Genomic DNA, 26,701 nt, shown 5'->3' on the forward strand with positions numbered 1-26,701 from the left:
AGGGCGATGAGGACATCACACTGTGAAGAATTTTCCTCAGCGTTTTGTGTATTTTTTTTATCATTTTTCACGCGAATGAGAAATCTCCCCCCCTCCACCGATGACGCGTGTGCGTTGCCAGAGGTAACCCCCGGTCAGCTGTGGTGCTCGCTGAGCAGTGCGAGGAATTAATGAATAATAAATACCGCTAAATTTTGTATTTACTTTAAAGTTGACGGTTGGTAAAACGGAATCGCTCTGGCTCACCAAAGGGCATACGGCATGGTACCTGGCTACTTTTTTAACATAAACCCCACGGTTTGCGAGCCAAATCTTTCGCAAGTGTGCATTCACACAGACAGACATACGGATAGAGACAAAGAGTGCCTTTTATAGGTAAGACTAGCGGTAAGTACCCGGCGTTACCCGGGTAAAAAAGATATTTCAAAACTTATCTTAAAAACCTTACATATACATACACATATACTAAGGTATTGTGAAAGCCCTGTGGGCTGTTTGTCCATTTCTCCACCAACAAAATGATAACAGGCTTTCACGAGTCCAAAAAGTTATAGAAAGTGGGGGGTAAATAGTTGATCTAAAAGGTTTCCGAAAATTGTCGACCCCCCCCCCTCAAAAATATCTTTACCCTCACGTAGGTATATATATACCTACACACCCTACATACAACAGAGTGAGTAGTATCGCTTGACTCTGTAGTAGTATCTACTGACTGTACAGTAGTATCTACTCAGCCAGTAGTAGCTACTGACTGTTTAGTAGTATTTTCTGACAGTAGTAACTACTGACCGTAGTAGTATCTACTGGCCTTTCAGTAGTATCTACCAACTCTATAGTAGTAACAACTAACTCTATCATAGTATATGCTGACTCTTAGTAGTATCCACTGACTATAGTAGTATCTACTAACTCTATAGCAGTATCTACTCTAGTAGTATCTACTGACTCTAGTATCTAATGACCGTAGTAGTATCTACTGACTGTAGAGTAGTATCTACTGTAGCAGTATTTACTGACTGTAGTAGTATATACTGACTTTTTAGTATCTATTAACTCTATATAGCAGTATCTACTATCACGACAGCAGTGCATACCGACTGTGGTGGTACCTGCTATCACTGCAGTAGTGCATACCGACTGTGGTGGTACCTTTGAGTACAGCAGTGCATACTGACTGGTGGTACCTGCTATGATTACAGCAGTGCATACTGACTGTGGTGGGACCTGCTATGATTACAGCAGTGCATACTGTGGTGGTTCCTGCTTTCACTACAGCAGTGCATACTGACTGTGGTGATACCTGCTATGATTACAGCAGTGCATACTGACTGTGGTTGTACCTGCTATGATTACAGCAGTGCATACTGGCTGTGGTGGTACCTGCTATGATAACAGCAATGCATACTGACTGGTGGTACCTGCTATTACTACAACAGTGCATACTGACTGTAGTGGTATCTGCTATGATTACAGCAGTGCATACAGTCTGTGGTGGGACCTGCTCTGATTACAGCAGTGCATTTTGTGGTGGTTGCTGCTTTCACTACAGCAATGCATACTGACTGTGGTGGTACCTGCTATGATAACAGCAGTGCATACTGACTGTGGTGGGACCTGCTATGATTACAGCAGTGCATACTGTGGTCGTTCCTGCTTTCACTACAGCAGTGCATACTGACTGTGGTGGTACCTGCTATGTCTACAGTAGTGCATACTAACTGTGGTGGTTCCTGTTTTCACTACAGTAGTGCATACTGACTGTGGTGGTACCTGCTGTGATTACAGCAGTGGAAATTGCTGTGGTGGTACCTGCTATGATTACAGCAGTGCATATTGTGGTGGCACCTGTTTTCACTACAGCAGTGCATACCGACTGTAGTGGTACCTGCTTTCACTACAATAGTGCATACCGACTGTGGTGGTAACTGCTATGACTACAGCAGTGCATACCGACTGTGGTCGTACCTGCTTTCACTACTGCAGTGCATACCGACTGTAGTGGTACCTGCTTTCACTACAGTAGTGCATACCGACTGTGGTGGGACCTGCTATGATTACGGCAGTGCATACTGTGGTGGTTCCTGCTTTCACTACAGCAGTGCATACTGACTGTGATGGTACCTGCTATGATTACAGCAGTGCATACTGACTGTGGTTGTACCTGCTATGATTACAGCAGTGCATACTGACTGTGGTGGTACCTGCTATGATAACAGCAGTGCATACTGACTGTGGTGGGACCTGCTATGATTACAGCTGTGCATACTGTGGTGGTTCCTGCTTTCACTACAGCAGTGCATACTGACTGTGGTGGTACCTGATATGACTACAGCAGTGCATACTGACTGTGGTGGTTCCTGCTATGACTACAGCAGTGCATACTGACAGTGGTGGTACCTGCTATGATTACAGCAGTGGAAATTGCTGTTGTGGTACCTGCTATGATTACATCAGTGCATATTGTGGTGGCACCTGCTTTCACTACAGCAGTGCATACCGACTGTGGTGGTAACTGCTATGACTACAGCTCTGCATACTGACTGTGGTCGTACCTGCTTTCACTACAGCAGTGCATACCGACTGTAGTGGTACCTGCTTTCACTACAGCAGTGCATACTGACTGTGGTGGTACCTGCTATGACTACAGTAGTGCATACCGACTGTGGTGGTAACTGCTATGACTATAGCAGTGCATACCGACTGTGGTCCTACCTGCTTTCACTACAGCGGTGGATACCGACTGTAGTGGCACCTGCTTTCACTACAGCAGTGCATACTGACTGTGGTGGTACCTGCTATGATTACAGCAGTGCATACTGTGGTCTTTTCTGCTTTCACTACAGCAGTGAATACTGACTGTTGTGGTACCTGCTATGTTTACAGCAGTGCATACTGACTGTGGTGGTACCTGCTATGATAACAGCAGTGCATACTGACTGTGGTGGGATCTGCTATGATTACAGCAGTGCATACTGTGGTCGTTCCTGCTTTCACTACAGCAGTGCATACTGACTGTGGTGGTATCTGCTATGTCTACAGCAGTGCATACTGACTGTGGTGGTTCCTGCTTTCACTACAGCAGTGCATACTGACTGTGGTGGTACCTGCTATGATTACAGCAGTGCATATTGTGGTGGCACCTGCTTTCACTACAGCAGTGCATACCGACTGTAGTGGTACCTGCTTTCACTACAGTAGTGCATACCGACTGTGGTGGTAACTGCTATGACTACAGCAGTGCATACCGACTGTGGTCGTACCTGCTTTCACTGTAGCAGTGCGCATAACGACTGTAGTGGTACCTGCTTTCACTACAGTAGTGCATACCGACTGTGGTGGGACCTATGATTACAGCAGTGCATACTGACTGTGGTTGTACCTGCTATGATTACAGCAGTGCATACTGACTGTGGTGGTACCTGCTATGAAAACAGCAGTGCATACTGACTGTGGTGGGACCTGCTATGATTACAGCTGTGCATACTGTGGTGGTTCCTGCTTTCACTACAGCAGTGCATACTAACTGTGGTGGTACCTGGTATGATTACAGCAGTGCATACTGACTTGTGGTTGTACCTGCTATGATTACAGCAGTGCATACTGACTGTGGTGGCACCTGCTTTCACTACAGCACTGCATACCGACTGTGATCGTACCTGCTTTCACTACAGCAGTGCATACTGACTGTGGTGGTACCTGCTATGACTACAGTAGTGCATACCGACTGTGGTGGTAACTACTATGACTACAGCAGTGCATACCGACTATGGTCGTACCTGCTTTCACTACAGCTGTGCATACCGACTGTAGTGGTACCTGCTTTCACTACAGCAGTGCACACTGACTGTGGTGGTACCTGCTATGACTACAGCAGTGCATACTAACTGTGGTGGTACCTGCTATGATTACAGCAGTGGAAATTGCTGTGGTGGTACCTGCTATGATTACAGCAGTGCATATTGTGGTGGCACCTGCTTTCACTACAGCAGTGCATACCGACTGTAGTGGTACCTGCTTTCACTACAGTAGTGCATACTGACTGTGGTGGTACCTGCTATGATTACAGCAGTGCATACTGACTCGTGGGACTTGCTATTATTACAGCAGTGCATACTGTGGTGGTTCCTGCTTTCACTACAGCAGTGCATACTGACTGGTGGTACCTGCTATGATTACAGCAGTGCATATACAGACTGTGGTTGTACCTGCTATGATTACAGCAGTGCATACTGACTGTGGTGCTACCTGCTATGATAACAGCAGTGCATACTGACTGTTGTGAGACCTGCTATGATTACAGCCCATACTCATCCTGTGGACCACACTTATCCAGGAGGCCTGGCTTAGAGACGATGGATCACAATACCTGGAGCAACATTCGAAACGGCCCTTTGGTGGCTTAGCGACTACGACTGTCACACAACGCCGCACGAAATACGCAACCACAGAGGTGCTTAAATTAAGCTGAACCTGGACGAAATTCACGGTTGCGAGGAGGCAACGCTATCTCGTACAGTTGGGACAGATGATATTCATCCACATCTTCTGCACCGCCTTCTCCTGGTGAGCCAGGGTATGGTGCCTTCTCCCTGCCCATGCCAATGGAGTTTGGCAACGTTTGTTCGTGCGATCCACCAACCGCTCGCTGCCTCCACAGTGCTGTATTTCAAGGCCACGTGTGTGACTACCAACGCCTTTCCCAACGGTTAAAATTATTATTTTTTATTTCAATTTCCATAGATTCTCTAATTAGTCTCGGCCAGTAGTAGCTAGTTTTGCACAGAACTTCAACATTATCAAAATCAATTGAGTGCCGTTGTTGGCACGTGTGTTCTGCTCCTGCTGACAGTTGTATTTCGGGGTATTTAATATTTCTAGATTTGAAGCTTTCGTGACTGCAAGGATTTATACTCTTTGGTTTTTTCGGTAAAGTCACGTAGGTAAAATAAAATACAAATAAGAACCCAGGACCACACATCACAAAACTGGACGTTAACAAAATCGTTATTAATCAGAGTAACATCCCGATTTCGGACAATCTGAAAACGGTACTGGCTAAAGGACTAAATTTCGCTGTCACCCCTAAACATATACCAGTAGAGGATATCATCTCTCAGGTCGATGTAGCCCTCAAAGGCACAGGACACATCCAAGCAGACGTTGCGAGAGCTGAAATAGCCACTATTCTTAAGAATGCTAAGAAACCCATTAGCAACATTTACAAAAACGAATGCTCTGAACTCGCGAATTTAAAAAAGAGGGGTGATATAGTCATCCTCTCGGCCGACAAGGGCAATGCCACTGTCATTTTGGATAAAAACTCATACAACAACAAAATCCAGGACCTACTCAATGATGGGAGTTACTCAAAAATTAAAAGTGATCCTACCAACAGCCTAACGATAAAAACTAACAAGATCATCACTAGTTCGACTTCCCTAATCGAACCAACTAAACGTCCCTCCCTAAAACCCGCGGCTGCAAGGCCTCCCAGATTCTATGGTCTTCCCAAGATCCATGAAGAAGGTACCCCACTACGATCCATCGTGTCCACGATCAACTCACCTACCTACAAACTAGCCCGCTTTTTATCGGATACTCTGCTTCCCTTTACTGGCAAGACCACCTCAGCGGTACTTAACTCAACCCAATTGGTTTCTATGGTCAAGGACACTGTACTATCTCCTGACGATATGCTCGTCAGCTTTGATGTGGTCTCGCTGTTTACCAAGGTCCCAGTGCCTGACACCATAATAATTGAAGATTTGGTCCAACATGGACTGAACCCTGATGTACCTGCGCTGGTTAGGCACTGCCTCACCAACACTTACTTTACCTGGAATGGTACCTTCTACAAACAAAATGAGGGTACCCCTATGGGTTCTCCCTTGTCACCAGTGATATCCAATGTTTTCATGGAGAAATTTGAATCAGACGCCATCCAGACATCCATGCTTCGTCCTTCCCTGTGGAAGAGATATGTGGATGACACTTTCGTCATTTGGCCACATGGCCTCCCAGCTTTGAACCATTTCCTAGACCACATCAATTTCAGACACCCATCCATCAAATTCACCATGGAAGTGCCATTCTTGGATGTTCTGTTTGAGAGGAGGCCTGATGGCTCTTTGGGACATTCTGTTTACATGAAGGCCACCCACACAGATTCATACTTGAAGCCTGATTCCCACCACCACCTGGCTCAAAAGAACTCTCTCATCAAAACATTATACCAATAGGGCTTATTGCATTTCTGACCAACACCACCTGGCCAGTAAATTAAAACATGTACATCTGGCCCTCAAGAGGAACGGATGCTCTGACCGTACCATCCGCCAAGCTGTTTCTCCCACCATACAGAAACAACCACCTGATACTCCTATCAAAACCATCACACTGCCATACATAGCAGGCGTTACAAAAAAGATTTCCAAAATTCTAAACAAACACAAGATCCAGGTCCGGTTCAATACAATACACAAAATCCGGGATCTGATCCCATCCGTAAAGGATGTCATTCCTGACTTACAGTACCCCGGTGTTTACAAATTGAGTTGTACCTGTGGTGACTGCTATATCGGGGAGACGAAACGACATATTTCTGACCAAATTCGCGAGCACAAATGAGATTTGAAACACGGCAGAACGAATTCTTCGGCCGTGGCTGATCATTGTTTCAACACAGCGGGTTCTCATGACATTATTTTCTCCGATACCAAAGTACTATGCAAACCTCCGTGGTTATTACCAAACATTTGTCCGTGAAGCCATCCAGATATACAAACATAGACACAACTTCAACCGAGAGGATGGTTTAAAATTGACCAACTTTTGGAAAGATGTCATCAACCAAGTCAAACGTTAGCTGGCTGATAATTGTACAGCCGTTTCCGTTTCTACCAGGATGGTGCTTGCTCTCGTGCAGCACGCCATCGCTCCCCCCGAACCCCCTGCAGCATAACAAAAGGGGGTTTTGCCCGCTTTCGTGCAGTGCACCACTTCTCCTCCCGAACCCCCTGCAGCATAACAAAAGGCGGCTTAACTTAGCCCCTCCCTCCCCACCCACGTCCCTTCCTGGCTCCTCTCCCCCCCCCCCTTAACCTGTATATAAGCTCGGGTGTCCCAGAGCTGTTCATTTGATACAGCAAACTTTGTTGTTTGTTCCACCTGAAGACAGAAGCGTGTGTTGCCTCCGAAACATCGTGATTTAATTTAGTTGTTTTCTTTTCTTTTATTTTATCTACGTGACTTTACCGAAAAAACCAAAGTATTTAATAGTTCTCTGATGTTCTTTTAGTCTCCTGCTGATTATTCGTCCTGTTTGCCCAACATAACATTTGCCACAAGTGCAGTTAATCTTATACACACCTTCTGTTTATAGCTTCGGTAGTACATCTTTTGTACCAGATATTAATTTCTGTATTTTATGTACCGTGCCAAATCTGATTCGGTTTTTTTTTAGAGAATCTATTGAAACTGAAAGAAATGCAAATAATCTTAACTGTTCGGATAGCTATCGACTTAGTGCTGCGTGGAAGTGAATCATCAAATAATACATTGTTTACATGCATGCCTATACGGGACACCATACTTCAATAGGGATTACCGTTGATACGGCTATGTTAATACACAAAATGGACAGGAAGGACAAGATCAAAGGGCTTGCATAATGCGCATGCATGATGTACGTTGACTCATTAATCCCCCCCCCCCCCACCACTTTGCGCAAGAGCGCAGAAGCGTGGTCACCACATCTACACCTCTATATAAGGAACGAAACAGGTGGACTTCTCCACAAATCTGGCTGTCGCCTGATGAAGCTAGTTGTAATTACCGTATTTTGTCACATATAGCCCGCATACGCATATAACCCACAGACGCATATACCCCGCGAAAATATCGTTTTGTGTAAAACAAATTTCAGATAGCCCGCACCTCCATATACCCCGCACCTCCATATACCCCGCATGCATTAATATCGTTACCGCAGCTTAATTCCATCATATTAATACAAAGTTTACATTTGTAATACATTCCACTATCAATTGTTAACATTAAAATCATAACGTGCGGCAGAGAAAACAAACTAACCGGAAACAAGTGAACTTAAAACAGTAAATAAGTAACAAAAGTAGATATCCAATAAATAACTGGTAGATAATTAAGTAAGCGTACTGTTAGGCTTACCAGCATTCGACCTCATCATATTACCGTGCAGCCACTGGACCGGTAGTTACCCCTGTACAGTTTTAGCACTGGTAGATTGTGCACTGCGCAGACAATAGCGGCACTACGGTAACGCCATTGCCTCCTGGCAACAAAGCGACTGTATAGTGCTCAGCCAATAGCAGCGGCCTAAGGGACTCAGCAATTATGATTTTGCGTCTGGTAGATGCTTGTTAAGGCCCTTCCCATTGTGCAATCCATAGCCTCAGCTGAAACTTTCACACCCCCCTACAGCCACTGAAAGTATTTCGGTAAATAAAGTGCGCCCACTTCAAACATTGTCGTTTCATTGTACAAACAATTAAAACAATTTCAAACGTGATAACATGTGCAATTTTAGTGTGAGTGGTTTGTTCAGCAGTGCTTTAGTCAAAGGTAAGTGTTGCATAGTGGACAGTCTTACCATGAAAAAATTAAACGAGTTATGACATGTCACACATGTAAAATATTTTTGGGATAGCCCGCACCTCCATATACCCCGCAGGGTCTTGTTTTGTTTGTAAAAAGTGGTATACCCCGTGGGTTATATGCGGGAAAGTACGGTACACAAAGTAGTTCCCTACTAAATTTTGATTTAAAGCTTTCGTGACTGCAGTAATTCATATTCTTAGTTTTTTCGGTAAAGTCACGTTGAAGAGAAACAACAAAATAACAAAATATATATAAAACAATAAAAATTTTCACGACGTTTCGACCATAACTCAAACGGTCATCATCAGGTGTGTCGGTTTGCATAAATTTATTTTGAAAACGGCATATTTATTTATTTATATATATATAAAAATAACGTTTGCGTCACGCGCAACGATTGGCTGTTTGCCAGGACTAGTCCATCTATTTTTTGAAAAGAGGAGGGGGGAGACGAAATTTGTTTTTATGTATGCTGTCTGAAAGCCACTGTAAGCGTGAACAATCAATCAAGAACTGAAATGATTTATCAAATCTTTCCAATGATTGCTAAGATAGAATCCATCTTCTCGGTTGAAATTGTCTCTGTGTTTGTATATGTGGATAGCCTCATGAACGAATCTCTCATGGAAGCCAGATGGCTTACAAAGAACCTCCGTCTTGGAAAAGTCAATGGCATGTGAGCCTACTGAATTAGAACAATGATCTGCTACGGCCGAGGTGTTGGTCCTACCGTGTTTAAGGTCTGCTTTATGTTCACGAATGCGGTCCGAGATATGGCGTTTGGTTTCTCCAATGTAACTACTACCACAGAGGCAACTTAGTTTGTAGACACCAGGGTATTGTATGTCCGGAATCACATCTTTTACAGACGGAACCAGATCACGGATTTTATGTAATGTGTTGAAACGGACCTGGATCTTGTGTTTATTCAAGATTTTGGAGATCTTTTTTGTGATCCCAGCAATGTAGGGTAAAGTGATGGTTTTGAAAGGCTCCTCAAGAGGGTTCTTCTTCATGGTTTGAGTGATAGCTTTGCGGATTGTATAGTCGGAGTAACCATTAGCCCTAAGAGCTTGGTGTACGTGCTTGAGTTCACTGCTTATGTGTTCCTGGTCGGATATGCATTGGGCTCTATGATACAGAGTCTTGATGAGAGAATTCTTCTGTGATGGATGGTGGTGGGAATCCGGTTTCAGATAAGCATCCGTATGGGTAGCTTTCCTGTAGACAGAGTGGCTCATTGAACCATCAGGTCTCTTTTTAATTAGGACATCCAAAAAAGGTATCTTGCCATCTATTTCGACTTCCATGGTAAATCTGATGGCTGGGTGTATGGAATTGATGTGGTCGAAGAATTGGTCTAAAGCAGGCCGGCCATGTGGCCAGATGACAAAAGTGTCATCCACGTACCTCTTCCATAAGGTTGGGCGCAGAGTGGCAGTCTGGATGGCGTCAGTCTCAAATTTCTCCATGAAAATGTTAGCTATAACTGGAGAAAGGGGGGAGCCCATTGGGGTGCCCTCAGTTTGTTTGTAGAAAGTTCCATTCCAAGTGAAGTATGTATTGGTTAAACAGTGTCTCACAAGGGGGGGTACCTCAGTGTTTAGTCCTTGATGAACCAAGTCTTCAATGATTGCAATGGTGTCAGGTACAGGAACCTTGGTGAATAAGGAAACTACATCAAAACTGACAAGCAGGTCGTCTGGGGACAGGGAAATACCCTTGATTGTTGATACCAGGTGAGTAGAATTTTGTACCGCAGAGGTGGTCTTTCCAGTGAAAGGACGCAGGATTTCAGACAAAAAACGAGCTAGTTTGTAGGTGGGGGAGCTGATAGTAGAGACTATGGGACGAAGAGGTGTATCAACTTTATGTATTTTTGGTAAGCCGTATAATCTTGGTGGCCTGGCAGCAGAAGGTTTCAATGAAAACTGTTTAGATTGATCAATTAATGCGGTTGAATCAGAAATTATTTTGTTGGTTTGTGTGACGAGGCTGTTGGTGGGATCTCTTTTTATTTTTGTATAACTACCATCGTCGAGTAATTCTTTAATTTTGTTGTTGTATTCTATTTTATCCATGATAACAGTAGCATTGCCTTTGTCAGCTGAGAGAACTACAATATCATTCCTCTTTTTTAATTTATATAATTCAAAACGCTCATTTTTGCCGAGGTTGCTAGCTGGCATCTTAGCGTTTTTGAGGGTTGCAGCGATTTCAGATCTTGCTACGTCTGCAGCGATGTGACCCAGGCCCCTGAGAGCAACGTCTACTTGGGCAATTATATCATTAACTGGTATGTGTTTAGGTGTGACTGCAAAGTTTAGACCTTTAGCTAAAACGGATTTCAGACCATCGGAAATAGAACTGTTACTGCGATTAATTACGACTTTATTAACGTCTAACTTTTTGGTGTGTGGGTCCGGTCTTTTGTTGAATAGGAGGTTAAATTTGGAAATCAGGTTTTCCTTACATTTGGTCGACATAGTAGCAGCTGAAGAGGCAGTCATATTGTCTACATGTTCCCAATCCGATGTGGACATTATTGCCGTCAATGATAAGTGTGATTTGTAGAGTGTCTTGTCTAACTGATCTAGTTCTGTGCGTATAAGTCTGATTTTTTCTGAGATAAGAGCTAAGCTAGTTTTGAAAAGAATTCGTTTCGCATTAGAAGAAGTTACAGTAGCAGAGGTGAGTGTAAATGCGATTGGTATTACCCCAGAGTCGCGGCATCTCTTCAGGAAGGTGAGAGACTCGATCAGCTGAGCTTTCTTATCCCGGAGTTTGTTGAAAGATCTTAAAGTTATGTGAAAACCCTCCCTGTAGAGGCGATTAAATTTTGATTTAAAGCTTTCGTGACTGCAGTAATTCATATTCTTAGTTTTTTCGGTAAAGTCACGTTGAAGAGAAACAACAAAATAACAAAATATATATAAAACAATAAAAATTTTCACGACGTTTCGACCATAACTCAAACGGTCATCATCAGGTGTGTCGGTTTGCATAAATTTATTTTGAAAACGGCATATTTATTTATTTATATATATATATAAAAATAACGTTTGCGTCACGCGCAACGATTGGCTGTTTGCCAGGACTAGTCCATCTATTTTTTGAAAAGAGGAGGGGGGAGACGAAATTTGTTTTTATGTATGCTGTCTGAAAGCCACTGTAAGCGTGAACAATCAATCAAGAACTGAAATGATTTATCAAATCTTTCCAATGATTGCTAAGATAGAATCCATCTTCTCGGTTGAAATTGTCTCTGTGTCAGTTTTGATGTAGTTTCCTTATTCACCAAGGTTCCTGTACCTGACACCATTGCAATCATTGAAGACTTGGTTCATCAAGGACTAAACACTGAGGTACCCCCCCTGGTGAGACACTGTTTAACCAATACATACTTCACTTGGAATGGAACTTTCTACAAACAAACTGAGGGCACCCCAATGGGCTCCCCCCTTTCTCCAGTTATAGCTAACATTTTCATGGAGAAATTTGAGACTGACGCCATCCAGACTGCCACTCTGCGCCCAACCTTATGGAAGAGGTACGTGGATGACACTTTTGTCATCTGGCCACATGGCCGGCCTGCTCTAGACAAATTCTTCGACCACATCAATTCCATACACCCAGCCATCAGATTTACCATGGAAGTCGAAATAGATGGCAAGATACCTTTTTTGGATGTCCTAATTAAAAAGAGACCTGATGGTTCAATGAGCCACTCTGTCTACAGGAAAGCTACCCATACGGATGCTTATCTGAAACCGGATTCCCACCACCATCCATCACAGAAGAATTCTCTCATCAAGACTCTGTATCATAGAGCCCAATGCATATCCGACCAGGAACACATAAGCAGTGAACTCAAGCACGTACACCAAGCTCTTAGGGCTAATGGTTACTCCGACTATACAATCCGCAAAGCTATCACTCAAACCATGAAGAAGAACCCTCTTGAGGAGCCTTTCAAAACCATCACTTTACCCTACATTGCTGGGATCACAAAAAAGATCTCCAAAATCTTGAATAAACACAAGATCCAGGTCCGTTTCAACACATTACATAAAATCCGTGATCTGGTTCCGTCTGTAAAAGATGTGATTCCGGACATACAATACCCTGGTGTCTACAAACTAAGTTGCCTCTGTGGTAGTAGTTACATTGGAGAAACCAAACGCCATATCTCGGACCGCATTCGTGAACATAAAGCAGACCTTAAACACGGTAGGACCAACACCTCGGCCGTAGCAGATCATTGTTCTAATTCAGTAGGCTCACATGCCATTGACTTTTCCAAGACGGAGGTTCTTTGTAAGCCATCTGGCTTCCATGAGAGATTCGTTCATGAGGCTATCCACATATACAAACACAGAGACAATTTCAACCGAGAAGATGGATTCTATCTTAGCAATCATTGGAAAGATTTGATAAATCATTTCAGTTCTTGATTGATTGTTCACGCTTACAGTGCCTTTCAGACAGCATACATAAAAACAAATTTCGTCTCCCCCCTCCTCTTTTCAAAAAATAGATGGACTAGTCCTGGCAAACAGCCAATCGTTGCGCGTGACGCAAACGTTATTTTTATATATATATATATAAATAAATAAATATGCCGTTTTCAAAATAAATTTATGCAAACCGACACACCTGATGATGACCGTTTGAGTTATGGTCGAAACGTCGTGAAAATTTTTATTGTTTTATATATATTTTGTTATTTTGTTGTTTCTCTTCAACGTGACTTTACCGAAAAAACTAAGAATATGAATTACTGCAGTCACGAAAGCTTTAAATCAAAATTTAATCGCCTCTACGGGGAGGGTTTTCACATAACTTTAAGATCTTTCAACAAACTCCGGGATAAGAAAGCTCAGCTGATCGAGTCTCTCACCTTCCTGAAGAGATGCCGCGACTCTGGGGTAATACCAATCGCATTTACACTCACCTCTGCTACTGTAACTTCTTCTAATGCGAAACGAATTCTTTTCAAAACTAGCTTAGCTCTTATCTCAGAAAAAATCAGACTTATACGCACAGAACTAGATCAGTTAGACAAGACACTCTACAAATCACACTTATCATTGACGGCAATAATGTCCACATCGGATTGGGAACATGTAGACAATATGACTGCCTCTTCAGCTGCTACTATGTCGACCAAATGTAAGGAAAACCTGATTTCCAAATTTAACCTCCTATTCAACAAAAGACCGGACCCACACACCAAAAAGTTAGACGTTAATAAAGTCGTAATTAATCGCAGTAACAGTTCTATTTCCGATGGTCTGAAATCCGTTTTAGCTAAAGGTCTAAACTTTGCAGTCACACCTAAACACATACCAGTTAATGATATAATTGCCCAAGTAGACGTTGCTCTCAGGGGCCTGGGTCACATCGCTGCAGACGTAGCAAGATCTGAAATCGCTGCAACCCTCAAAAACGCTAAGATGCCAGCTAGCAACCTCGGCAAAAATGAGCGTTTTGAATTATATAAATTAAAAAAGAGGAATGATATTGTAGTTCTCTCAGCTGACAAAGGCAATGCTACTGTTATCATGGATAAAATAGAATACAACAACAAAATTAAAGAATTACTCGACGATGGTAGTTATACAAAAATAAAAAGAGATCCCACCAACAGCCTCGTCACACAAACCAACAAAATAATTTCTGATTCAACCGCATTAATTGATCAATCTAAACAGTTTTCATTGAAACCTTCTGCTGCCAGGCCACCAAGATTATACGGCTTACCAAAAATACATAAAGTTGATACACCTCTTCGTCCCATAGTCTCTACTATCAGCTCCCCCACCTACAAACTAGCTCGTTTTTTGTCTGAAATCCTGCGTCCTTTCACTGGAAAGACCACCTCTGCGGTACAAAATTCTACTCACCTGGTATCAACAATCAAGGGTATTTCCCTGTCCCCAGACGACCTGCTTGTCAGTTTTGATGTAGTTTCCTTATTCACCAAGGTTCCTGTACCTGACACCATTGCAATCATTGAAGACTTGGTTCATCAAGGACTAAACACTGAGGTACCCCCCCTTGTGAGACACTGTTTAACCAATACATACTTCACTTGGAATGGAACTTTCTACAAACAAACTGAGGGCACCCCAATGGGCTCCCCCCTTTCTCCAGTTATAGCTAACATTTTCATGGAGAAATTTGAGACTGACGCCATCCAGACTGCCACTCTGCGCCCAACCTTATGGAAGAGGTACGTGGATGACACTTTTGTCATCTGGCCACATGGCCGGCCTGCTTTAGACCAATTCTTCGACCACATCAATTCCATACACCCAGCCATCAGATTTACCATGGAAGTCGAAATAGATGGCAAGATACCTTTTTTGGATGTCCTAATTAAAAAGAGACCTGATGGTTCAATGAGCCACTCTGTCTACAGGAAAGCTACCCATACGGATGCTTATCTGAAACCGGATTCCCACCACCATCCATCACAGAAGAATTCTCTCATCAAGACTCTGTATCATAGAGCCCAATGCATATCCGACCAGGAACACATAAGCAGTGAACTCAAGCACGTACACCAAGCTCTTAGGGCTAATGGTTACTCCGACTATACAATCCGCAAAGCTATCACTCAAACCATGAAGAAGAACCCTCTTGAGGAGCCTTTCAAAACCATCACTTTACCCTACATTGCTGGGATCACAAAAAAGATCTCCAAAATCTTGAATAAACACAAGATCCAGGTCCGTTTCAACACATTACATAAAATCCGTGATCTGGTTCCGTCTGTAAAAGATGTGATTCCGGACATACAATACCCTGGTGTCTACAAACTAAGTTGCCTCTGTGGTAGTAGTTACATTGGAGAAACCAAACGCCATATCTCGGACCGCATTCGTGAACATAAAGCAGACCTTAAACACGGTAGGACCAACACCTCGGCCGTAGCAGATCATTGTTCTAATTCAGTAGGCTCACATGCCATTGACTTTTCCAAGACGGAGGTTCTTTGTAAGCCATCTGGCTTCCATGAGAGATTCGTTCATGAGGCTATCCACATATACAAACACAGAGACAATTTCAACCGAGAAGATGGATTCTATCTTAGCAATCATTGGAAAGATTTGATAAATCATTTCAGTTCTTGATTGATTGTTCACGCTTACAGTGGCTTTCAGACAGCATACATAAAAACAAATTTCGTCTCCCCCCTCCTCTTTTCAAAAAATAGATGGACTAGTCCTGGCAAACAGCCAATCGTTGCGCGTGACGCAAACGTTATTTTTATATATATATAAATAAATAAATATGCCGTTTTCAAAATAAATTTATGCAAACCGACACACCTGATGATGACCGTTTGAGTTATGGTCGAAACGTCGTGAAAAATGTTTTATTGTTTTATATATATTTTGTTGTTTTTCTTCAACGTGACTTTACCGAAAAAACTAAGAATATAGTTCCCTACTGTTTGGTTCTTTCGGTAAAGTCACATAGGTATAAAATAAAATAAATTAAATCGCGACGTTTCGGGCGCAACACAAGCGTCCGTCATCAGGTGGGACAACCACAGCAAGAAACAATTGCTGAAGTGGGCAAAAGGGCTGCCGTGACAAGAGGCCATATAGGCAAGAGAGGAGGGAGGAGCAAGGGAGGAGAGATAGAGAGGGGGGTGTGGGCGGGGCTGGGAGTGGGAGGCTTCTACAGTTTCTTCAGCCTCCCACTCCCAGCCCCGCCCACTTCCCCCCCCCCCCTCCCCCCGGCATTTAGCCTTGCTCGTCTTCTCATTCCTCTTGCATCGCTCCACTTCCCCTACCCCACACCCCCCTCTCTGTCTCTCCTCCCTGGCTCCTCCCCCCTCTCTCACCTATATAGCCTCTTGTCACGGCAGCCCTTTTGCCCACTTCAGCAATTGTTTCTTGCTGTGGTTGTCCCATCTGATGACGGACGCTTGTGTTGCGCCCGAAACGTCGTGATTTAATTTATTTTATTTTATACCTACCACGTGACTTGGCCGAAAGAACCAAAGAATATGGATCCCTGCAGTCACGAAACCTTCAGATCTAAAGTAGTTCCCGTCGCGAGGCAGCGATGACGTAAAAGCGAACATCGAGACGTTATCAGGGAATACATTCCCTATTGTATTGGCGACCGTGCAACGAAACAACGTTGAACGAAGCGACGTTAAGCGAAGACTCCCAGTACCTTCCAATGTTTGTTTGAGCATGGAGGTGCTCAAGTTGTTAATATTCAAAAAAAAATTCTTAAATTCGTTAATATGATAGTGAACACACATTCTTGTGGATTTGACTAAAAAATGTAATCGACTACTTTATTGTGGTCGATTACTCGGGCATCTTAAACATTGCGGGCAGCTTCCACATCCTGCTGCTCGAAGGCGGGAAACCCCCCGCAAGCCACGCCCGGCGTGACGTGGATGATAATACCAGTGATGTCATCAAGTTCAGCCCACTACCTCCCCGTCCAGCAGCATGCACGGAAACAGAGGTGAGGTTTTTTTTTTCTTTCCCCCAATTGTTGTCGTGTCATCCGATTCGTCGAGTGACCAAACTGGCGGTCGGCAGGGTTGCTCGATTACTTTGAATAATAAACGGATGGCCCAACTGTAGTTGTAATCCATAACCAGATATGGAAGGGCCTACGCGTACAATCCACAATTAAATAAATACGTACATTTCCTCCTTTTTCAAACAGTTCTGTGGGCTTGCCTTTCAAAATTGTGTCTTGCTTCCTTCCCTCGTTGCCCCCCTTCTCGTCCCCTTCCCCCCCCCCCCCCCTCCATTCTTCCCACCGGCAGAGAGAACATGCCGAGCCATTTCAAGTTCAAGGAGTACTGCCCGCTGGTGTTCCGCAACCTCCGTGAGAGGTTCGATATCGACGACCAAGATTTCCAGGTGAGAGTTTTGATTGGCCTGCGGGCGACTCGCTCCCCCGTCCCCCCCCCCCCCGCCTGGCTGCTCGCTTCCCTCGCCTGCCCATCATGGCCCAGCCCTGCCCCTGCCCATCTCAGCCTAAGCTCCTTGTTGCTGCCCGCCCCCGCCACCCCCGCCCCCCCTGCTTCCTTGGCCATACTTCCCTTCAACCGGCGGACACACGGACGTTCGCGTGCACGCTCGCCACTCCGTCTTTTAAAAAAAAAAAAAGTGTCACCGCCAAACAGTCTTTATCTGCGTGAATTTCCAACAAAGGCTCCATAGCCTGGCCTGTCTTGTTTCAGCATCAAATGCTTTGATAGCAATAGTTAGGGAAAAAAGGTTAACAAAAAGATTCCACTTTATTTTATTTTTCACAAGAAACTTTCACGGGCTGCATATTTTATCTGAAATTAGCTCGACTGGAGCCGATGACGGTGAAAGGAGGGTTTGTAACTAGACCTTGTTATTAGCTCTATCGGCTGTATACATTATTAATAGTTTACCTTTTAGGTTTGTTATAGCATTGATATGCATGTAGCGATAGTTAGTGTGCATTTAAAAACACACGTAACTGCTGCATGACATCCATTTTTTTTTCTATACTTGTGCTGATCTCGACTAGAATGACCCCCGGCCACAACGGCGCTATCACTATTTGTGTACTCCATGGACACCAGTGACGATTACCTGAACCGGTCCTGGGCTTCCCCTAGGTCGAGTCAGCCCAGATGAGTACCTGGTGGGGTGTGAAAGCATTGCTACTAGGGAGACAAAGGCGGCCAGGCGTGGTGCTGGCCACCCATCCCCTAGTGTGTTGTGCCGGCCTTCAAGGGTGTTGCTCGCTTACAGCACTTGCTCCAACGGTTTGTTAAGGCGACACGGGAGATGTTTGTTATTGTCCATGAAGTCCGCCATTGGACGAATCACATTCTTAATCACCGCTGTGTTTTCTCACTGACACATTGGTGACGAACGGCGTTCCCTCATTATTTGCGACGAGGGATACGTTCCAGAGATGCTCGTGAATGGAACATTTAGCGGATCATGATATTTGCTTCAAATTAACACGTACATAAGATATTAAATACAATTATCTCATCACTTTATCTGTCATTACTTTGTCTCTCATCACTTTATCTCTCATCACTTTGTCTCATCACTTTATCTCTCATCACTTTGTCTCATCATTTGGTCTCATCACTTTCCCTCATTACTTTCTCTGTCGATGCAGTAGCCATGTAGAGTTCCAGATGCGATTCGCGGATAGCCGAAATCGCGGATAGCAACTTCGTGAATGACAGAGGGAATAACGCACAGTGTTGGTAGTTATCACTGGAAGCTAAAGTTCAACATTAAGCCATGTAGGGGAGTAAAGAGGATGTTTCCTGCTACTCTTCGGCTTATCAGTAAGTGTTCTTAGTTTGGATATATTGCACTTTATTATTATTGTTATTATTGTTTAGCAAGACGAGCATCAGTGATTCATAAAAGTATAAATGTGTCATTAACCCGCCACCACTCGACACAGCCAATTACTAAGGTTTGTCACGTAACAAAACGTGCCAATTAGTTACTACTTAAGCCCACCGGTTGTGTGTTGAGTACATCCACAACATTTACAATTTCGGTACGCCATTTCGCTGGTAATTACATCCAGAATCATCAGACAAAATCGCCCGATTATGCTGGATATAGTTGGTAACGAATTGGCACATTTTGTTCACGTGACAAACCTTACTAATTGGCTGTCAGGTGGTGTCGGGTTAATGACACATTTATACTTGTGCAATCTAACCCACAGAAACCTTTATTATAAATAATATTGGTCGTGATAGCCTCCGTGTCAAAAAGCCTCAGTGAGTTTATGTGTTATCCCAATTTAGAGATTTTTGTGGTGATTTTTTGAGCATTGGGATGTTTGACCAACATCAGTTACATTGTATAGTTTTTTTTGCAGCTTGAGAAGGAAACTAGAGCCCAGTGGAAACCCACGCAGAACGGGGAACGTACAAATTCCACGTAGATAGACGTCAGGAGTCGGGTAATCGAACCCAGGCCCGTCTTGCCTTGAGGCACCAGTGTCACCGCTGTGCGCTACGATTATCAAGCGAATGGTGCTGCACGTGTAGTGCCAAAGGGTCGCTATGCTTAGGGAAATATAAAAGTCATGATGTCTTGGCTCTTGTTTATAGCACGTAAATATATATGTGCTATGAAAAATGTCCCGTGAGACGAAACATCACCCATTAAAAATGTTACTTCTTTAAAGTCGACATTGTGATTGACGAACACGTGTAATAGTGTTTTATTTGATTTCAGGGGAGAGGAGGCCACGTCAAAGCTCTCCACTGAAGTGCCAAAGGGTCGCTTTGCTTAGGAAAATATCAAATTCCTGATGTCTTTTGTGAGTTAATTGGCCGTTGTTTTCGTGGTCAATTTCTTCAGAACTGCTTTTTGTGTTACATTTGTTGTCCTTCCCACCGCACCTCCGATCAGCACGATTGGCTACCTAACGGTGCGATAGGAGTTCAACATACTTGTGTAGTTACACTACACATGTATACATATGTCGTTACACTACACATGCATACAGCAAACGATACAATGCCATACCAGATCTCCCCAATCAGGGAATGGACTGTTCTGTTATTGCAAATGGCAATATGTGCAGGAGCTAAATGCCATTGTTTAGGTCTGCTAGTCACAAGAGGGCTTCAGGAGAGCGAGAGAGTTTGTGTATTCTTGGTTCTTTCGGTAAAGTTACGTAGGAGGGAAACAATAAAATAATAAAAGTATAAAACAATAAAATTCTCACGACGTTTCGACTGCAACACAAGCAATCATCATCAAGTGTGAAAATTTTCTTGCTGTGGTTTTATTATTTTATTGTTTCCCTTCTACGTGACTTTACCAAAAGAACCAATAATTTGAATCCCTGCAGTCACGGAAGCTTTAAATCAAAAGAGTTTGTGTAGTTTTTCTATTTCTCCACTGAAGGATCACAGACTATAGTAGTTTCCTATGAGGTCCAAATGGACTCGCTGATGAGGACACTTTGGACTTATCTGTCAGGTGAATGTTTAGTATTTAAACTACAAGCTATTTATTGTTTGACCAGGTAAGGCCCACTTAGCTATGTAGCAATTTTTCGGAGGCGATCTGGCTATCACAAATGAAGCCAGCAACCCAAATGATAGCTCACCGAAGTGGCTCGTCATGTGGAAAATTATAGCAACCAAATACTCTAAATGCATGATTCTAGATGTGGAGGGAAAATCCAGCGGACCTGGAGGAAATGATGCGACCATGAGGAGAACATGGAGACTCCAAATATATAGGCGTCGGGGTCGTGGTCGGGATCGAACCCACAACCTCCTGTATACCAGGCGAGGTAGTTAACATCTTACCTCTGTGGTGCTCCATTTGTCTGGCTCAGGTCACGTTGTTAGATCAAATCGACTCTGCGTGGTGGTGCATGTCTTTACCCCAGCTGCTAAGAAAATTGGGTTTTGTGGATCGTGCAAATGTGAGAATCCTTTATTTCCCAGTTCTGGTAAGGTCCCAAGTCTGCTCTTGTGACGCCCATATTCCTGTATATGAGGTGCCTGTGAAGGGCAGTTTTCACCAGTATGTTTCAGACCCGCACCTCTGATTGGCACGTTTGGCTACATATAGTGCGAAAGAAGGTCAACAGACACACTTACGTATGTGCATCATGTGAAAGTTCCCCGTGCCCTGTGGGTTGTCTCCAGGCTGTTCAGTTACCCCAATGGTAAAATACCTAAAAAAGGAATTTAACGTATATGAAGACAGCAATCCAAGTTCAATTCCCAGCCAAGGCTAACAACATTGGCTGGCGATTATCTGAACCAGATCAGGGGCACGCCCCTTCACTGACCCACACCCCACACTGACCGGCACGGTGAAGTATGATCGGACAAGGCCTATGACTACCGTGATATGGGACGGCTTTTATAAAGGGCTGAACATTGCTACTCTTAATTGTTATAGGTGTATAGAATGTGGATGGCTGGATAATACACAGACCGAGATAAATAATTATAGCCTAGGGGTTTCGGCTCTGCGTCATTATCATTATTATTGCTGAGCAGTACCGTTGGAAATTATTTCAGGCTCAGTAAGGCGTCCCTGAGTAAACATTTAATTTCACGGGATTAAATATTGTCAAACTCTGACTGCCTTAGACTTCGGCCTAAGCCTGGCTTAATGACATCTGTTGAACAGAACAGCAGTGGAGCTTTTATTAGTGTGCATTCAGGCTATAGTCTAATGCAATTTTAAATATGGCAGAAATTCCTTGGTACGTGAAAATTGTTACAATGCAACAAACACATGTTAATAATAATAATAAAATATCAATTTCATACATAGCAATAAATAAGCAGACAGCACGTCTTCTTCGCGTAAACAAATATATTTCTTACACAACCCATCAGCCACACGGCCTTCTAGATGTCAATAATTCCAATCAGTGGGAGACAGATTGTCTGCTTGTCTATTTGTGTTATTTATATTCTCCAAAATTACTTTATAATGATTTTTATTTTGTATAATATATCGGGGCAGGGGTGGGTTGCAATATTCAAAAGTCTCGTCTTCGGAAAATGTGCTTTCAAAGCTCCTCATTGTTCCTGTGCATCGGTAATTGTAAGTGTGCCATTTCACCTGATTTACGTGGAGGTTAAAGTTATGCATCTGATGTTATTGCATGCTACGTGTATATAATCAATAGGCGACGAATGGAAACACAATTAAGTCAATGACACATTTCAAGTGTTGAGGTCAGAGTGCTGTAAAGATTTTTCAATATGTACCATGCTGCTTATACGGCACGTATCTAAGCGCAGATGTTTACTTGAGAGGATTTGTGCAGTTTGGTAGCCATTTTCAGTTGTGATGGTAGCGAGTCCATCGACGCACAATGATGCTTTCGCTTGAGCTAAGAAATATTTGTTTTTTTGTTGCGAGCGTTTTTTATCTTTGACTTGCAAGCCTCGCATTTTTTTGTCGTGCCGATGTCGCACATGTCGAGATTATAAAGCATACCATTGAGAACCGGATATCGATATATTTAAACTGTAAATCAATATCACTTCAGCGATCACTGAAAAGCTGCCACCCTTGGCCCACTGCGTAAGGTGGACAACCGCTCCCAACGCGAACTCTGCTCATCTTCAGAGCAGCAGCAGCTTTTGGCTAAGCCATCGAACAAAGACTATGGTCACTGCATCGCACACCTTTCGGATGCGCTACTGCGGTTAGCTACGTGCGGTTCAAAATAAGTTTAGTGTTCACACATACGAAGTGCAAATTCGCTCGTTAAGGTAACGGTTTTTCCATGACCACGTAATGCCCCCCCGCAAAGTGCCGACGGTACAATTTTGATCATGCGCTCGACGGATTTCCCGCTTTGCCGGCTGTGACGCATTTCTGCTCGCCGGGCGTGGGACGCCTTGGAGCCGCTGAGGATCATGTCGTGGGGCTGACAGCTGTATTTCCCACAAACCGGCCCTCAATTTTTCTTTTACCAGGTAAGGCCCACTCAGCTGTATAGGTACTTTTTCAGAATCGACCTGGCTATCACAAATGATAGCTCAATGAAGTGGCTTATCACTTGGACATTTATAGCATGGTTGATTATAAATGTGGAAGGAAAAACCAGAGGACCCGGAGAAAAATCAACGTGACCTCGGGGAGAGAGAGAGAGAGACACGCAAACTCCAAACAAACAATGAGGGAAAAAAGTATTTGGTCCCCTGCTGATTTTGTACGTTTGCCCACTGACAAAGAAATGATCAGTCTATAATTTTAATGGTAGGTTTATTTGAACAGTGAGAGACAGAATAACAACAACAAAAAATCCATGAAAACACATGTCAAAAATTTTATGAATTGATTTGAGGGAAATAAGTATTTGACCCCCTCTCAATCAGATATCTGGCTCCCGGGTGTCTTTTATACAGGTAACGAGCTGAGATTAGGAGCACACTCTTAAAGGGAGCGCTCCTAATCTCAGCTTGTTACCTGTATAAAAGACACCTGTCCACAGAAGCAATCAATCAGATTCCAAACTCTCCACCATGGTCAAGACCAAAGAGCTCTCCAAGGATGTCAGGGACAAGATAGTAGACCTACACAAGGATGGAATGGGCTACATGACCATTGCCAAGCTTGGAGCCTGGGGCTCCATGCAAGATCTCACCTCGTGGAGTTGCAATGATCATCAGAACGGTGAGGAATCAGCCCAGAACTACACGGGAGGATCTTGTCAATGATCTCAAAGCAGCTGGGACCATAGTCACCAAGAAAACAATTGGTAACACACTACGCCGTGAAGGACTGAAATCCTGCAGCGCCCGCAAGGTCCCCCTGCTCAAGAAAGCACATATACATGCCCGTCTGAAGTTTGTCAATGAACATCTGAATGATTCAGAGGACAACTGGGTGAAAGTGTTGTGGTCAGATGAGACCAATATGGAGCTCTTTGGCATCAACCCAACTCGCCGTGTTTGGAGGAGGAATGCTGCCTATGACCCCAAGAACATCATCCCCACCGTCAAACATGGAGGTGGAAACATTATGCTTTTGGGGTGTTTTTCTGCTAAGGGGACAGGACAACTTCACCGCATCAAAGGGACGATGAACGGGGCCATGTACCGTCAAATCTTGGGTGAGAACCTCCTTCCCTCAGCCAGGGCATTGAAAATGGGTCGTGGATGGGTATTCCAGCATGACAATGACCCAAAACACATGGCCAAGGCAACAAAGGAGTGGCTCAAGAAGAAGCACATTAAGGTCCTGGAGTGGCCTAGCCAGTTTCCAGACCTTAATCCCATAGAAAATCTGTGGAGGGAGCTGAAGGTTTGAGTTGCCAAACGTCAGCCTCGAAACATTAATGACTTGGAGAAGATCTGCAAGAGGAGTGGGACAAAATCCCTCCTGAGATGTGTGCAAACCTGGTGACCAACTACAAGAAACGTCTGACCTCTGTGATTGCCAACAAGGGTTTTGCCATCAAGTACTAAGTCATGTTTTGCAGAGGGGTCAAATACTTATTTCCCTCATTAAAATGCAAATCAATTTATAGCATTTTTGACATGCGTTTTTCTGGATTTTCTTGTTGTTATTCTGTCTCTCACTGTTCAAATAAACCTACCATTAAAATTATAGACTGATCATTTCTTTGTCATTGGGCAAACGTACAAAATCAGCAGGGGATCAAATACTTTTTTCCCCTCACTGTACAGCAGGCGTCTGGATCGAACCCACGACCTCCTGCATACCCGGCCAGGTTGTGCGCATCTCGACTTGAGAAGTAGTTGCGCAAGAGCAGCGAGCATGTCCCTTGTGAGCGGCAGCGGGGGAGGTTGTCACTCGTTTGGGCAAATATACACGTGGGTCGGGACATCGCAGGCATCGAACCCAGTACAGCAGTGCTCGATTGTAATGAGAGTCGCAATGATTTTCCTACTCAAGGAGCATTTGAGGTGTTGTTTCATTTCCTATTTTGCCATCCCTACTGAGCCAGTGGTGGAAATTCCTCTTTGCTATGGCAGTGGCAAGTGTGTCCATGGGACGTCAACTGTTGACTTCTCCCGCAAAGTGGTACTAATTTGAGTGCCCTTGAAGGAGAAATGATAGGCTAGCCCTAACCTGGACCCCAGCCGGAGTTTGGATGGAACTTAGCCCCCCCCTCCCCACCCACGTCCCTTCCTGACTCCTCACCCCCCCTTAACCTGTATATAAACTCGTGTGCCAGAGCTGTTCACTTGACACAGCTGAATTTGCTGTGACTGTTCCACCTGAAGACGGAAGCTTCTGTTGCCTCCGAAACGTCGTGATTTAATTTAGTTTTCTTTTATTTTAAATTTTATTTTTCCTACGTGACTTCTTCCGAAAAAAACAAAAAGTATGAATCCTTGCGGTGACGAAAGCTTCAAATCTAGAATGTGTTGGAATGTGTTTGGGTGATTTTTTAACCTTTCTTGTACTATGCACTCCTATCGCGTTTCTGTATTGTTTGTTGTTGCAACGTTCTTACCCCGTGCCCCGACTGGGCATCCGTGAAAAAGAGCTTCATAGCTCATCAGATTCCTCCAGTTTAAATACATATTCTGATTCTGACTTGGGAGCCGCTCGCTGTACCGCCGAGCCACCAGTATAGGTGGTGGGGATGCGGAGGGGGGGGATACTTGTGGTGGCGTCTCATGTGATTCAGCAGTGGCAGAGAGGGAGAGCCGTCAGTAAACCCTCCTTAGAGAAGTGACCACGTAGCTGCCCCCCCCCCCCCTGCACTCCCCCACACCCCCTCCCACCGCACCCCTCCCCTGGGGAATGCGCCGTTGAGGTCACACACAGCTTGATAGTGTTTCACACACTCTTGAGCCCCAACTCGCACTCCTCCCACGCACGACGACTGCGCTCGGAGGTAACAATGACAAGTTTCAACTTGGCACTGCTCCCCCCCCCCCCCCCCCCCCCCGGAAATGTATGTGGGCAGTGGCGCTGAAGAATGAGCTTAAGTTGTCTGCCGTCACCGCCGACAAACCCAAGATTAAAAAATATATACGAGTCTCAAGTTTCGACAGTCGCACGGTAGTAGTGAGCAACGACAAAAGATCTAGGTTCGAAACATTAGTTTCACGTACACGTGTTTTCCATTCACCTTGTCTAGCCATGTTTGTTTATTGATGACAATAGACCGTGCAGCTCATGCACTGATGAGAATGCCCTGAGAAGTATCGACGTCATCAGAAGCACGACGAAGGCCCCGTCGCCTCAACCGCAGTGCCACGACGTTCCAGACGTTCCACCGCGTTACAGGAGGCCGGCGAGGAATCCGGTGAGCTTTAAAGATCTTTTTCACGGATGACCAGTAGGGACATTGGGTCCGAAAGGATGTACGTATGTATGTGTGTTGAACTTATTTTACACGGGACGTAGCCAACCGTGCTAATCGGAAGTGCGGAAAAGTTACAATGATAGGAGTGCAAAGTATAGGAAACGTTAACAATAAAACTTAATTTTGATTTAAAGCTTTCGTGACTGAAGTAATTCATATTCTTAGCTCTTTCGGTAAAGTCACGTTGAAGGGAAACGATAAAATAAAAAATAAA

The 26,701-nt window shown here is 44.0% G+C and overlaps 1 protein-coding gene across 6 annotated transcripts in view; it reads left to right on the forward strand.

The window, feature by feature from the left end:
* LOC116943875 (phosphatidylinositol 5-phosphate 4-kinase type-2 alpha) overlaps positions 1-26,701 on the forward strand; it is a 231,125-nt gene that overhangs the window by 91,174 nt on the left and 113,250 nt on the right. For all 6 annotated transcript variants that reach the window (XM_032957157.2, XM_032957159.2, XM_032957161.2 and 3 more), the window contains one exon: positions 17,447-17,543. In XM_032957157.2, coding sequence (XP_032813048.1) covers positions 17,447-17,543 — 97 coding nt within the window. The remainder of the gene's footprint in view (positions 1-17,446; positions 17,544-26,701) is intronic.

The sequence above is a fragment of the Petromyzon marinus genome, chromosome 19, assembly GCF_048934315.1.
Source record: "Petromyzon marinus isolate PM22_M1 ecotype Great Lakes invasive population chromosome 19, UKy_Petmar_22M1.pri1.0, whole genome shotgun sequence".
In the NCBI taxonomy this organism is placed as follows: domain Eukaryota; kingdom Metazoa; phylum Chordata; class Hyperoartia; order Petromyzontiformes; family Petromyzontidae; genus Petromyzon; species Petromyzon marinus.